At 57.8% G+C, this 12,557-nt stretch overlaps 1 protein-coding gene across 1 annotated transcript in view; it reads left to right on the forward strand.

The window, feature by feature from the left end:
* The window catches only part of PKP1 (plakophilin 1), a 50,452-nt gene extending 38,537 nt beyond the window's left edge, over nucleotides 1-11,915 (forward strand). Inside the window, exons 8-14 of the mRNA XM_036086656.2 lie at nucleotides 824-979; nucleotides 1,788-1,964; nucleotides 3,252-3,405; nucleotides 3,781-3,967; nucleotides 4,571-4,655; nucleotides 7,697-7,803; nucleotides 8,985-11,915. Coding sequence (XP_035942549.2) covers nucleotides 824-979; nucleotides 1,788-1,964; nucleotides 3,252-3,405; nucleotides 3,781-3,967; nucleotides 4,571-4,655; nucleotides 7,697-7,771 — 834 coding nt within the window. The 3' untranslated portion in view covers nucleotides 7,772-7,803; nucleotides 8,985-11,915. The remainder of the gene's footprint in view (nucleotides 1-823; nucleotides 980-1,787; nucleotides 1,965-3,251; nucleotides 3,406-3,780; nucleotides 3,968-4,570; nucleotides 4,656-7,696; nucleotides 7,804-8,984) is intronic.
* Nucleotides 11,916-12,557: the final 642 nt, after the last annotated feature.

Consider the following 12,557-nt stretch of genomic DNA (forward strand, 5'->3'; position numbering starts at 1 on the left):
CACTGGATGTGACAACAGGGCCCCAGGAGAGAGACGGTCCCTCGGATCCTCAGCCAGGTCCCAGGGGGCATCATGTTTTTTCTGCTCTGAATGCAGCATCCCCTCTACCCGTGTAACCCAGGCCCTGCGACTCTGAGTCCCTCAAACCCTAGCAGGGCCGACATCATTCGGACGGTCAGTCTGCTGGCCCAAACCCCAGCCTGTCCACCGAGGACAAATGGCAAAGGCCTAGGAGAAGCTGCCGCGGCAAAGTCCCAGGTCCCGGGTCTTGCTGCCGGTGTGGACTTGGGATAGGTCAGCACCTCTGCTATTGGAAGCTGAGGACCAGCCAGCCATGAAAAGGGGGAATCGTAGGGGCATGGGGATTCAGCGGCTTTTGAACCCAGGCTGCTCCTGAAGGAGAACGTGCCAGGACAGCGGTGTGCTCTTCAAGAGCCCAGTCCGACCGCTGCACAGTTGCTGTCGCAGTAGAAGCAGTGGCCGCTGTCCGCGTGTCCTGCTATGTGCGGGGCCCCATGACGGGCACTTCCAGGTAGCATCCTCCCGGGAGCCCAATGAAGTCGGTGACTTCAGTCCCATTTTACAACTGAGAAAACCGGGGCCCCGAAGGCAAAGCAAGCCACTCGAGGTCACGCAGCTAGGAACTGAGAGAACTGGATTCCAGCGCAGGCTCCGGGAGGCGTGACTGGGAGAGCCCGCGTTCATCTGTCCTGGAGCCGCGGAGGGGCCCGCCTCTTCCCCAGGAGCTAGGGCAGGGAGGGGGCCCGGGACGCCGTCAGGGCGGGGCCCGGGCTCAGGTGCCACGCTCCCGTTTGGCCCCCAGTCCGTGGAGAACTGCATGTGTATCCTGCACAACCTGTCCTACCGCCTGGACGCCGAGGTGCCCACCCGCTACCGCCAGCTGGAGTACGGCGCGCGCAACGCCTACACCGAGAAGTCCTCCACGGGCTGCTTCAGCAACAAGAGCGACAAGATGATGGTGAGCACCGACCCAGAGCCCGGGTCTGCTCCCCCCAGGCACCCCGCTGGCCTCAGCGGCCTGGCCCACCCTTTCCCCCCTGTGCCCCCCCCGCCCCCCTCCCCCACCCTGAAGCCTGAAACCAGCCCGAGGGGCCAAGCCCAGGCCAAAGCCCCGGCCTCGGGCCGGTGCCGCACCCTGGGAGCTGAGTCCAGGGCATTCTGTCTTGCATACAGAGGGGTCTGTGTTCTTCAGACCACCCAGAGGTCAAAAGCTCCAGCCCTCCGTTGGCAGAGCTTGTCCTCTCTAACTACGTGATTGATAAACTCGGCCCTATCTTCTCCATTACCCTGGAAGGTCTGGGGGTAACCAGGACTCTAAGCCCTCTCTGGCCTGGTTCCCACCAGCTCCCAAGCCTCCCAGGTCCCTCCAGAAGCAGGAGGGTGCTGTGGAGGGAGGGCCAGGCCTCCCGTGCTGGGTACAACGCCCGTTGGCCCAGGGTGGGCCAAGCTCAGAGTCTGACTCTGGGAGGGGACACATCATGGTGTGAGACCCAAAAGCCGCTGGAAGGTTTGGGCAGGGGCTGGCCTTCAGCATTTCCCGGGATCCCGAGATTGTTCTCTGCCTCCCTCAGAGACCATGGAGGAGGACCATGGCCCCTGTCCTCACTCAATTCTGCAGAGCTGCCATAGTGAGGAAAGAGGCACCGGGACAGGTGCTTCCTAGGCCCCTCCCATCAGGAACCAGGACCCTGGAGTTGGGGGGCACGCAGAAGGCTTGGGTTCGGTCCCTTCCCAAGGCTTCCTGCTGACCTGCCCTTTGTCCTCAGAACAACAACTACGACTGCCCCCTTCCGGAGGAAGAGACCAACCCCAAGGGCAGCGGCTGGCTGTACCATTCAGACGCCATCCGCACCTACCTGAACCTCATGAGCAAGAGCAAGAAAGACGCCACCTTGGAGGCCTGCGCTGGTGCCCTGCAGAACCTGACCGCCAGCAAGGGGCTGGTGAGGAGTGGCCTCCTCCCCTGTGCCCACCCCCGTCCCCACCCCCATTTCTCCAACTTGAAGCCAGGCTCTGTTCCCTTCGCCGTTCTCCCACGAGTGTGTCCACAGTCTGAGTCCTAGCAAACACCTATGGCCTGCGGAGCTCGGTTCTACAGACATGACTAGAGGCAGTTTCCTATGTGATATGGGGGAGCAGTGAGGGGAGAGAACTAGCCCAGCCCTCTGGGAACTCCCAGGCGGCGGCTAGGCAAACCCACTCCTGCTGGATTCTGTCTGTGCCCACAGAGTCCCCTTTGCCTCGTGATTCCTGGCCCCATGCTGGCCCGGTCTGGGGTGGGGGACAGAGATGAAGGGTATGTTTGTGGCAGGAGGAGTCTCCTGCGTGTTGAACTGACGGAGGGAAAAATAGAGGGTTTGGAGCGTGGACAGATCTAGAGGAAGATGTGGCAGAATCAGTAGAGATTTTGAGGCCAAATATAGTTTGGGGGACATGATGGAATGGCATTGAGCCATCGGAGGCCTGTTGCAATCAACGAGCATTTAGATGGGGAGGCAGCCAACAATCCCTCATCTTTACTTGGGACAAAAGAGAATCAGCTGGAAGCAGGACCAGGGTGAATTGAGGTAAGGAAGGAACTTTCTTGACCATGAGAGGATGAGGCTGGGGATCTTCAAGAACTCCAGACCAGCCTGGGACCAGATTACAGCTCGGATGGCTTTGTTGCTAGAGCTGGCCTACTCCTAGGGGGCCCTGGACTGTGTCTCCTTGTGGGCACGGACCCTCTCTTACCCATCTTTGTCCTGGGCAAGTACCCAACAAATATGTGTTGAGTACTCCGGAGGTAGGGAAGTTGGAAGGTGGTCAATGTTTCTTGCATCGACAAATATCGCTGACCGTGTGGTTTCACGTGAGCAGACTGCAGGGATGTGTAAGGAAGGCCGAGCTGAGACCAATAGCTGAGCAGCAGCATCTGACCATTTTGTTAGACCAGGAGTCGATTCAGGGCCCCCCATGAGCGAGGGGTCTGAGACTTCCCTCTCATCACCCATCTGGGCTCCAGGCTGATCCGGGAGTAGAGATCAAGGTCAGGAGAGTTGGGGGTGCATTTTCGCCTGGGTGCTTGGTTCGTTGCTGGCGCATGAGCAAATTTGTGTCGCTCTTCGTCCGTGCTTCCAACATGAAAGAGAAAAGGTATTTGGGATTCTTCGTTTGGGATTACCTGGCCCGCTTCCACCACGGTGCCTGGGAAGCCGCAGGCTAGTTCCTCACTGGGCCTTCTTTCTCAGATGTCCAGCGGCATGAGCCAGTTGATCGGGCTCAAGGAAAAGGGCTTGCCACAAATTGCTCGCCTCCTGCAATCTGGCAACTCTGATGTGGTGCGGTCCGGAGCCTCCCTCCTGAGCAACATGTCCCGCCACCCGGTGCTACACCGAGCCATGGGTAAGCGCCCTCCGCAGCGTCAGACCACCCCTCTGCCCCGGGCCTCCAGCTAGGACTTGGCAGACCCCCCACTTTCCAGAGCCTGCTGGACGGTCCCCCTCTAAACTTTCCCTAGGGTGAGCATTCCAAGAGGGGAAGCTGGCCCAAGAGAAGCTTGGGGGAGGAAGGGGCAGGTCCCCTGGAGACGGGGGGCAGGTGTGCAGAGGTCCCACCTGGGTCCCAAGCCCTGGGTTGGAGCTAGAATGGAGCCTTGAGGGGTCACCTGTCTAGGAACCTGGTTGAGGGCAGTCCGGGACTATGGCCCCAGAGGGAGCCCCGCAGCCCCTCTCTCCCTCGGTCATCTGAGCCCGTGCCCTCCACTCCTTTCTCTCGCAGGGAACCAAGTGTTCCCAGAGGTGACCAGGCTCCTCACCAGTCACACTGGGAACACCAGCAACTCGGAAGACATCCTGTCCTCGGCCTGCTACACGGTGCGGAACCTGATGGCCTCCCAGCCGCAGATGGCCAAGCAGTACTTCACCAGCAGCATGGTCAACAACGTCATCAACCTGTACCGCAGCAGGTGGGCGGGGAAGCGGGCGGTCTCCTCCCCACCTCACCCCCACACCGCCTCACCCCCGCCCCATGCTAAGCACGACTCCCTGCGAAGCCCCAGAGGTGCGGCGGGAGCAGTACCCGGTACAGAGAGGAGAGCCAGGGCAGGAGAGGCTTGGATGCAGGGAAGTTCCCGAGGCCAAGAGCACTGTGGGGCTGAATCCAGCAGCCAGGCCCTCGGGCGGCACAAACAGGGCAGAGGCGGTGCATTCTCCGCTGTGGGTCACCAGGGGACACTGGGTCCTTAGAGGGTCGGCAGGAGGCATGGAGCGGCAGACCCCGCTGTGCGGGAACTTTATTCTGCTCCATGGGGCTTTCTCCTCCCAGAACAAGGGCTGGGCGACCTTCCCCCTCACAGCCCCCAAGGAGAATCCTAGGACACTTCTAAGTGGGCAGGGCCGTGGGGTCATGCCCACTGCGCAGAGTGACCAGCCCGACGGGGCTCCTCTCTCATGCACCCCTGGGGCCTCCCCACATCTCTAAGACCTGAGGTGAGGGGAGGAGGGAGGAGGGTGCTCATTCTCATGCCTCCCCGAGTCTCACCCCACAAATGAACTTCCTGCCTGCCCAGTGCCTCACCCAAGGCTGCAGAAGCTGCCCGCCTCCTCCTGTCTGACATGTGGTCCAGCAAGGAACTGCAGGGCGTCCTCAGACAGGTAAGGGCCCGCACTGTTGACCCCTGCCCATGAGGTTCTCCTGTACTTGCCCTGCACAGAATCAAGTCCGAGTGGGGCAAGGAAAGAGAAGCAGAATGGCCCACCCCACCCCATGGCGGGGACTGAGCCGCACTCCAGACAGAGAGAGTCAGAGCTGAGAGACCAATGTGCGTGACGATGAACGTGATCACACTCTGAGCAAATCTCTCGGCTAGAATTCTGGGGAGGTGCCGAGTGCATGGAGGGCAGAGGGAATCAAGGTAATGTGTGAGAGGCCTGGGGTGGGATCCTTTAGGAACAAACTGAAAAACAGGGTGGGCAAAAGGCACAGAATTCATTTGAGGGCGTGATGTGCTCTGTGGCTTCAGAGGTAGGTTTGGGCTAGATTACAAACCCCTTTAATCTCTGTGAGAGTTTGCCCTTGGCCCCAGGGAGCCATTGAGGGTTTTAGGTAGAGAGTGTCATGATTAAAGCAATACTTGGATACAGGGGCAGGGCCCAGGGAACTGAGAGGTGCTGGGGTGGCTGCATCTGTCAAGTGGCCACCCTGGCTCCTCTCTGTCCTTGGCGCCTCCCAACCTCGTCAAACACAAAGTCCTACCCCAGGTCTTAGTTTACCAAACCTCTCCACACTGGCCTCTCCCGCTCCTGCGGCCGCCGTTCTTTAGACAGAGACGTTGGCAGTGATGAGGCCGGACCAAGGACAGGACGCGGAAGAGACAGACTGGTCAGACTGACCATGCTCGAGTGCAAGCCTGGAGACACTGCGGCCGCATTAGCAGAAATAGATCGGTTGGGGAGAGGCCAGGTAGGCCTTGTAGGGAGAGGGAGAGCAGTCCCGATTTCAGGAGGTCAAGTCTGAGGGGATTGGATTGGGGTGCGGGTGTGGGACCCGAGGAGAGAGGCCAGGCTGCCACACAGACGGGAACATTGGGCAGGTAGAAGCCCCGAGAGCAGGCAGGACCACCATGGGGCACAGGTGTGTGGGAGAGTCTTGGAGGATAAAGGCAGAAGCATGGAGAGGGCCCTCAGCTGGGGGCCAAGGAGAGCAAAGGGCCAGGGAGCCAGAAGACGCTGTGCCAGCTAGCCAGGAGGGGACTGCAGCCCGTGCGAGAGGACAAAGCACGGGAGCGGGTAGGCAGCGGTCCCCGGGGCTACCGAGGCAGCAGGGAGGATGGAAACCAGGGAGGGCCCTGGATGAGGCGATCCGGAAGTCCCAGGCCACCTGCAAGAGCACTGCTGGCAAAGCAAGGGGAGCCCTTGGGGCCCCTGCCGTGGGCGAGGAGGGACGGGGAGGGGCGGAGAGCGGCAGAGGGGAGAACCAGTGTGGTCCAGAAAGGAGAGAGACAAAGCCATGGGTAAAAAGACCCCTGTTTAATGACAGAGGGGACCCAAGCATCTCTGTCGTGAGACGAGAAATGGGCAGAGCAGGGGAAAGTGAAGGGGTGGGAGGATGAGGAAGACCACGGAACAGAGGGGGGCGCAGGGGGTCAGGAGTGGCCTGATCGGGTAGGAGAGGAGATGGGAAGACAGCCGCCCTGGGGCAGAAGGAGGAACAATTCTAACTCCAGCACAGCAGGGACATAGGAGGGACCATGGCGGTCAAGGTCGACTGGGGAAGGCTGAAGGCCACAGCCAGTGGTGGCCCATGTCCTCTGGTGGACAGTCCAGTGCTCTTTCCCAGCAACACCACAGTGTGGGCAGGCTTGGCCACGGGGCAGCTGCAGGGGAGGCTCCGTGGAAGGGAGGGAGGTGAAGAGACTGGGTGACAACTTCCTCAAGCTGTTCCATGACAACTTCCTCAAGTGGCCCAGAAGGTTCAGCTCACCCAGAAATACTGACACCACAGCCCCCTAAGGCACCCAGAGAGTCCCCTTGTTAACATTGTTCTGTACAGCGCCCGTGGGAACCAGCTTCGCCATCCGGTCCCCATTGCTCCCTCTAGTCCTGCTTGACGGCAGCTTCGACATGACGAGGGCCATGTTTCTGTCCCCAGAGCGCCCGCACACGCACCGCCCACTGGGTCCTTACAGCCACTGTGAGGCAGACCATGGGGCTCGTGTCCCCCCTGAAGAACAGGACTTGGCCTTGGTGCAGTGAGTCACGGCAAGAGCAGGGCTGGGACCCAGGAATTCTCACTCCTGGGCTCTTTCCACCAAATCCAGCCAAGCTCAACAGGAGCGAGCAAGCAGATCTATGGTGGAAAAACCAACATCATGTGATTCATGCCCAGACCAAGCAGGCCTTGGGCTTTGAACCACCTGGTGTCTGGATCCCTCACGTTCCCACAGGCCAGTGAGAGCTGACAGATTCTCAGAGCTCTTAGCCGGCACCAGGCGCCCCTTCTCAAGGGCCTCTAGGCCCCATCTGCTGTCCTCATTCACTCCAAAGCATTTATTGAGCGCCTGCGGTATGCTGGGAGAAATAACAGAAACAAGATTCTGTCAACTCGTCAGCAGGAGCTCAGGGGCTGGTGGGGCTGCAAGTGGGCGAGCAGACAGGTAACCAGAGCCCACAGCGTGGCGGCCCCTCAGTACCAGCGCCAGGCGCCTCGCTGGTACGTGAGAAACGCTGGACGCGTCTTCGCTGCCAAGAGCTCTTGTCAAGATTTGGGAAAAAAAAAAAACAAAACAGGGACAGTCAGAAGGAAGAAAAACAAACAGCTTTTCTAATCTGACTTTGGTTATTGTTCTGTTTAAAGAGTAATGACTACGAGCTTAAATCCTTATGCCTTAATTCAGATTTCTGCAGATCCACATAGGAAATTCAGAAGCGCTGGTGGAAGCCCAGACACGCTTTACTAACCCGGGCATATCCACGGCCTTATGTTTGGTTGCGCATTTAATCAGGCCAGGTTTAGCCCTGACACACATATATAATGAATCCAGAGGGCTATGGCTCAAGCCCGAGGCCACTCTGGGAGGGCAGGGTCTGGTTCAAGCCCAAGGCCACTCTGGGAGGGCAGTGTCTGGCCCTGTGGGAAGTCCCACGCTGTTTCGTCCTAGAGTATTTCACGCAGCTGCTCTTTCTTGCCCCTGCAGCACGGCTTGGATAGGAACATGCTGGGAACCTTAGCCGGGCCCAACAGCCTCAGGAACTTCACCTCCCGATTCTAAGAAGGGGCTGCCCAAGCAAGTACAGATTGCAGGTAAGAATCGGCCCCGCCAGGGCAGAGGCACGTCCAGGACCCCTGCAGCTGCCTCAGCTGGTCTCAGAGGGAGAGGCCAGGCCCGTGTTCCGCAGGGCACAGAAGCATCCTTCCATCTGGCAGATGGCCTGGCCGTGGCCGACACAGGCCTGTGAGGACAGCTGTATAGGCTACTTGGCCACAGGACATTAGGGATGGGCAGTGTCCTGATAGCATCAGCAGGCCAGAGGTCTGGGCAGAACTTCTAGGTACAGCTGTGTAGGTTATGCACTGCACAACCTAGGTGGTGCCGTTCACATGGACTATGGTATGAATGCCCTCCCCCCCCCGCAGTGATACAATATGTCATTCTGGGTTTGCACACCTACAGCTCACTTTCTTATCCTTTTTATAATTCACTTTCCAGTCTGCACATGCCTAATGTGGCTAAGCTTATTTCTAGCTGATGATTCCAGAGACCAAAAACTCAGAACCAGTATCTATGACAAAGGCCTGCAAGCCTTAGCTTCCAGTAGAATCACCTGGGCTGCTTCCTAAAACACACACTCCTGGCCCCAACCCCAGCAGATCTGACTCCGGAGCACTGGAGTGGAAAGTGCATTATTAAACAAGCATCCAAAGTGTTTCTGAGGCAGGTGACATCATTAACCTTCCCTAGCGGGTCACCAGAGGTGGCCCTGGTGTGGAGCCATCTGCAAAGAGCCAGGGGCGAGGACAGGGTCTCCTGAGCTGAAGGGGGCTCCTTAGCACCCTGGTTATCTGCCAGCGTGCCAATACCTGAGGAGGTCCTGGTCGGGGAGAGGCTGAAACTCTGGTCCAGGTGAAGATAGGTAAAACGTCAGACCCCTTCTCCTGACAGAAAAGCTTCAACAACATGAGTGTGGACAAAGAGAGAAGACAAAAGTCAATAGCTTCTCGACGAGGGAAGTCTGGACCCTCAGCACCGTGCGGGGCACCGTGCTGACCAAACAGGGTGGGCATGGGGGGAGGGACAAAGCTGACAAGCTTCTGGCTCAGCAAGAGTGACCTACAAATGTGTCAGGGGCGACTCGGAATGCCCTCGCCAGCCAGGGGGCACATCTGTGCGGACATGGGTGGAAAGGGGGGGCAGTATTGGCTAGACCTCCTGGTGTGGGGGTGTCTCCCTAGAAATGCTAACGGGATGACCTCTCCTTTTCCAGAAATGATATGATCCAGCTGAGAAGACCTCAGGCCTTGCTGGAGGGGTGATTCTGCCCACCCTGTGCAGTGTTTGGAAAAGTTCAAATGCAATTGAAAGCAAACCTGAAAACTGTGGATGATGGAAATATTTTTAGATTTTTTTTTTCCTTGGGGGAACTGGCAGGCAAGGGGGGTTGGGAAGGGTGGGGGGGGGACCTTTTCTTGAGTTAAAGGGGCTTATGTTTCATGTCAATACTTCTTTCGCTGAGAAATGGTATATATATATGTATAATGTAAGTGTGTGTGTGTGAGCGCACGCGCACGCATGCTTGTGCATGAGTGCCTAAAAGTGTGACCACAAACTGCAAAAAGCTAAGTAAGCTGTTTCTGCAGCTCATGAGGTGGCAAAAAGGACTCTCACTCTCCCACGTTTCCCACACGACCTGTGCTTTTTGTTTAGAGGCCTGTAGTTCCCAAAATATGTCATGCCAGGGCAGGGGACCCGCACCAGGGTCAGGTCCACAAGAAACCTTGCGAGGGAACCATCTCCTGGGCGAGGGTAGGGGGGAGGTGGGAGGGGAGAGTAACTGGGGCTCGGGCCAACCTACCCCCGTAAGAGGCAGCTTTGCAGGAAGGGAGGCTGGCAGGGCTCCTGAGGTTCAGTGTATCTCATGGGAAACTTTAGTTGTCTGATCATGCCTCCCTTCCCGCAGGGCCACAGGACCTGGGGCTGGACAGGATTGGGGCTCCAGGGGACGGGCAAGGACAGTCACACTTGCTTTGCTATCTGAAGTCTGCTCTGGGGTGCAGGAGCCAGAGGGATGGGGCTGGCCATGCTCTTGGGCTGCATACCCGTCAGAAGAGGCTCAGCCTGGAAAGCCCCTGCCTTCAGGGGCTTGTCATCTATTTATTTCAGGAGAAAGAAGGCAAAATGGTGCTCAAAGCCAAAGAGCTGTTTGGGGAATGGCTGTTTGGTCTTCACATTCCCAGTGGTGAGGGGGACAGCTGGGGCCCCAGTGGGACAGTGGCCATTTGGAAATTAACCAGGAGGATACTTCCCTGCTAAGACTCAAGAGAGGGAGGGTTCTGGGTCTCAGGAGACTTGGAAGATGGGAATTTGGATAGAACAGGAGAGGGAGCTGTCACTTCAGGGCACCAACAAGCCCCAGCTCCAGCCCCAGCCAGAGGCCAACCCCAGCTTTCCCTGAAAACCAGCCATCCTGTCTCCACTCTGTCTTGGGGAAAACCACAGAGGATGTGATATAAGAGGCTTGTCAGGGGCACCAGCCACACCCAAGACCCCAGACTCGTGTGCATTTCAGAGGAGAGGAAGTAGAAGGACCTCCGGAGAGCCTCATGGAAAAGCTCGCTGTAAATAGCCCTTAGTATACACTGTAAGATAGAGCAGAACGTGGGTTCCCAAGGCTTCCTGATGTCTGCCTCTGCCGCCCGCACCAACATTGTTGGTGCCAGCTAGGAATTGGCTCCCTGGTCCACAGGCTTCTCTAGAAGCATAAGAGGAGCTCCTCACTCTTCATTCCTCCTCATCCTCCTCCCAGGCCCCCTGCCCCCCACCCCGCTCTACCCCCCCGTCCAACCCCACTTCTTACCTCAGCAGTCAGAACAGAAAAGTACCCTTCTGGATGACGGATGTGCCTGTTAAGACATGTGACAGACTGGGGCCAGCCCTGTGATGATGGGCCATTTAATCAGTGTCCCCCACTGCTGTGGGTCCATGATACCCTCCCCCCTTGTTGCTCATGATGGAAGGCCTCTTCCTGACTCCCTCCCTCTCAGGGGCCACGTGGGAGCGTGGTCCCACCAAGCCGTCCCGGGTATATGTTCCAGGATGACTCCTCTGCCGATCACCAGGGCTCAGAGGAATTCATTTCTTAAAAAAAATACGTATGGAGCACCAGGATATGCCAGGCAGTGTTGTAAGCACACAGGATACATCCGTGAACCAAACAGACCACTGCCCCGTCCTCATGCAGCTTACATTCTCAGAGAAGAAGGAGACACGGGGTGCTTGGCTTTGGGGATCCCCCCAGTGTGAGAGGATTGTCCAATCCAGTTAGGACAAGAGAGAAATAGCCCACTACCAGTGAGGCTGTGGCTCTCAGCCCCTCAGCCCCAGGGAGGTGCCCCTTCCCTTAGCACTGCCCTCACTTCCTGCCACTTCTCTGCTGGATTTCTGTCACCAGCCGGGGTGAAGAGCCAGGTGGGCCCAGCCCTCTGCCTTGGGGAACGGTGGGCTGGATGGACAGTTAGGCCAGGCCTGATTTTGTAACCTCTCTTGTGCTTTCTCCAGCCCGCCAGCTGGGCCCGTCACCCGGGCCTCGGACCCGTGGCCTTTGGAAGAGGCAACGCTGAGAGAGTCCTGAGGAGGCATTTCCCACAGACAGGGAGGAAGGGGTTTGCCAGGCCCACACTGGCCTCATGCTACCAGGGCTGACACCCCAAACAAGACATTCCAATTTGGGGCCAATGGGGAAGGACAAAGACCACTCAGTCTCTGCCTGTCCCTGCCCTGACCCCAGGATCTCTTGTGCTTCAGACAGATCTGGTCATTGGCCACCAGCAGCCTGTCCAGTGGGGGCCAGATCAGCATCGCAGACCCCACGCTTCCCCTAGTGATGCAGTGAAGGGTTTTCTCCAGACACGTGGGGACAGTGATGTTCTCTCTTGTCCACCCCAGAGCCTGGCTGAAAGGTGGGATGGCCGGGATGAGGAAGGCTGGGAGGATGGGATGGGCAGGGGGAGATGAGCAGAGGGAAGCCCGGCGGATAATCTGGAGGTACCCTGGAGCCCCTCTGGAGCCCAGCCTTCCATTTGCCCCATGTTTGCATAAGAACCTTGTGCTGGCCAGGCCCAGCTTCCCTGTCTGATGCACTATGTATTTGCTTTTGTGGAAATATAGGAAATCAATAAATTGCTGGCATTTCTGTGAACTTTTTTGAGCAGTGGATTATTTGGGGGTACCATTGAGGAAAGAAGAGCTGCTCACTCCCTTCCAGGCTCTCCTCTTACTGAGCCTGTGCCAGGCTAGGACTGAGCACCACCTGAGGGAGACGGGCACCACCACGCATAAGCACCTGCTCCGTGTCCGCACATCTGAGCCCCACAGTGGCTACATGACACCAGCATCGATACCCTAATCTGACAAATAAGTGAGACTTGAGGAGAGAGCAAATGTGCCCGATGTCACCGAGCTTAGAGAGGGAAAAGGCACCCCACCTGTGAATGTACCAGGCAGGGCACCTGTAGGGAAAGAAACTTCAAGGACATAAGAGGATCCCATGTTTACTGAAAGTGTATCTTACCTGCGTCCTGTATGAGGTGCTTAGAGCATCACAAAAGCAGAGGAGGTGGTGGGCCCCAGCCACAAGAGGGACATATAGGATAAGACGCACACAGGGAACTTCCTAAGACACAGGTGGTAAATTCCAAGTGGTGGCCTGGACAGAACCACTGTAGGCCATCACTGCATGTCAGGGCCATCTGGGTGGAGAAGGTTGAGAAAGCCGAGGGAAAGTCTAAAGATGAACTTTTCCCAGCTCGGGAGGGTGGTGCCTGGCACGGCCTCTCTACAG

This window comes from Halichoerus grypus, chromosome 7, assembly GCF_964656455.1.
Source record: "Halichoerus grypus chromosome 7, mHalGry1.hap1.1, whole genome shotgun sequence".
In the NCBI taxonomy this organism is placed as follows: Eukaryota; Metazoa; Chordata; class Mammalia; order Carnivora; family Phocidae; genus Halichoerus; species Halichoerus grypus.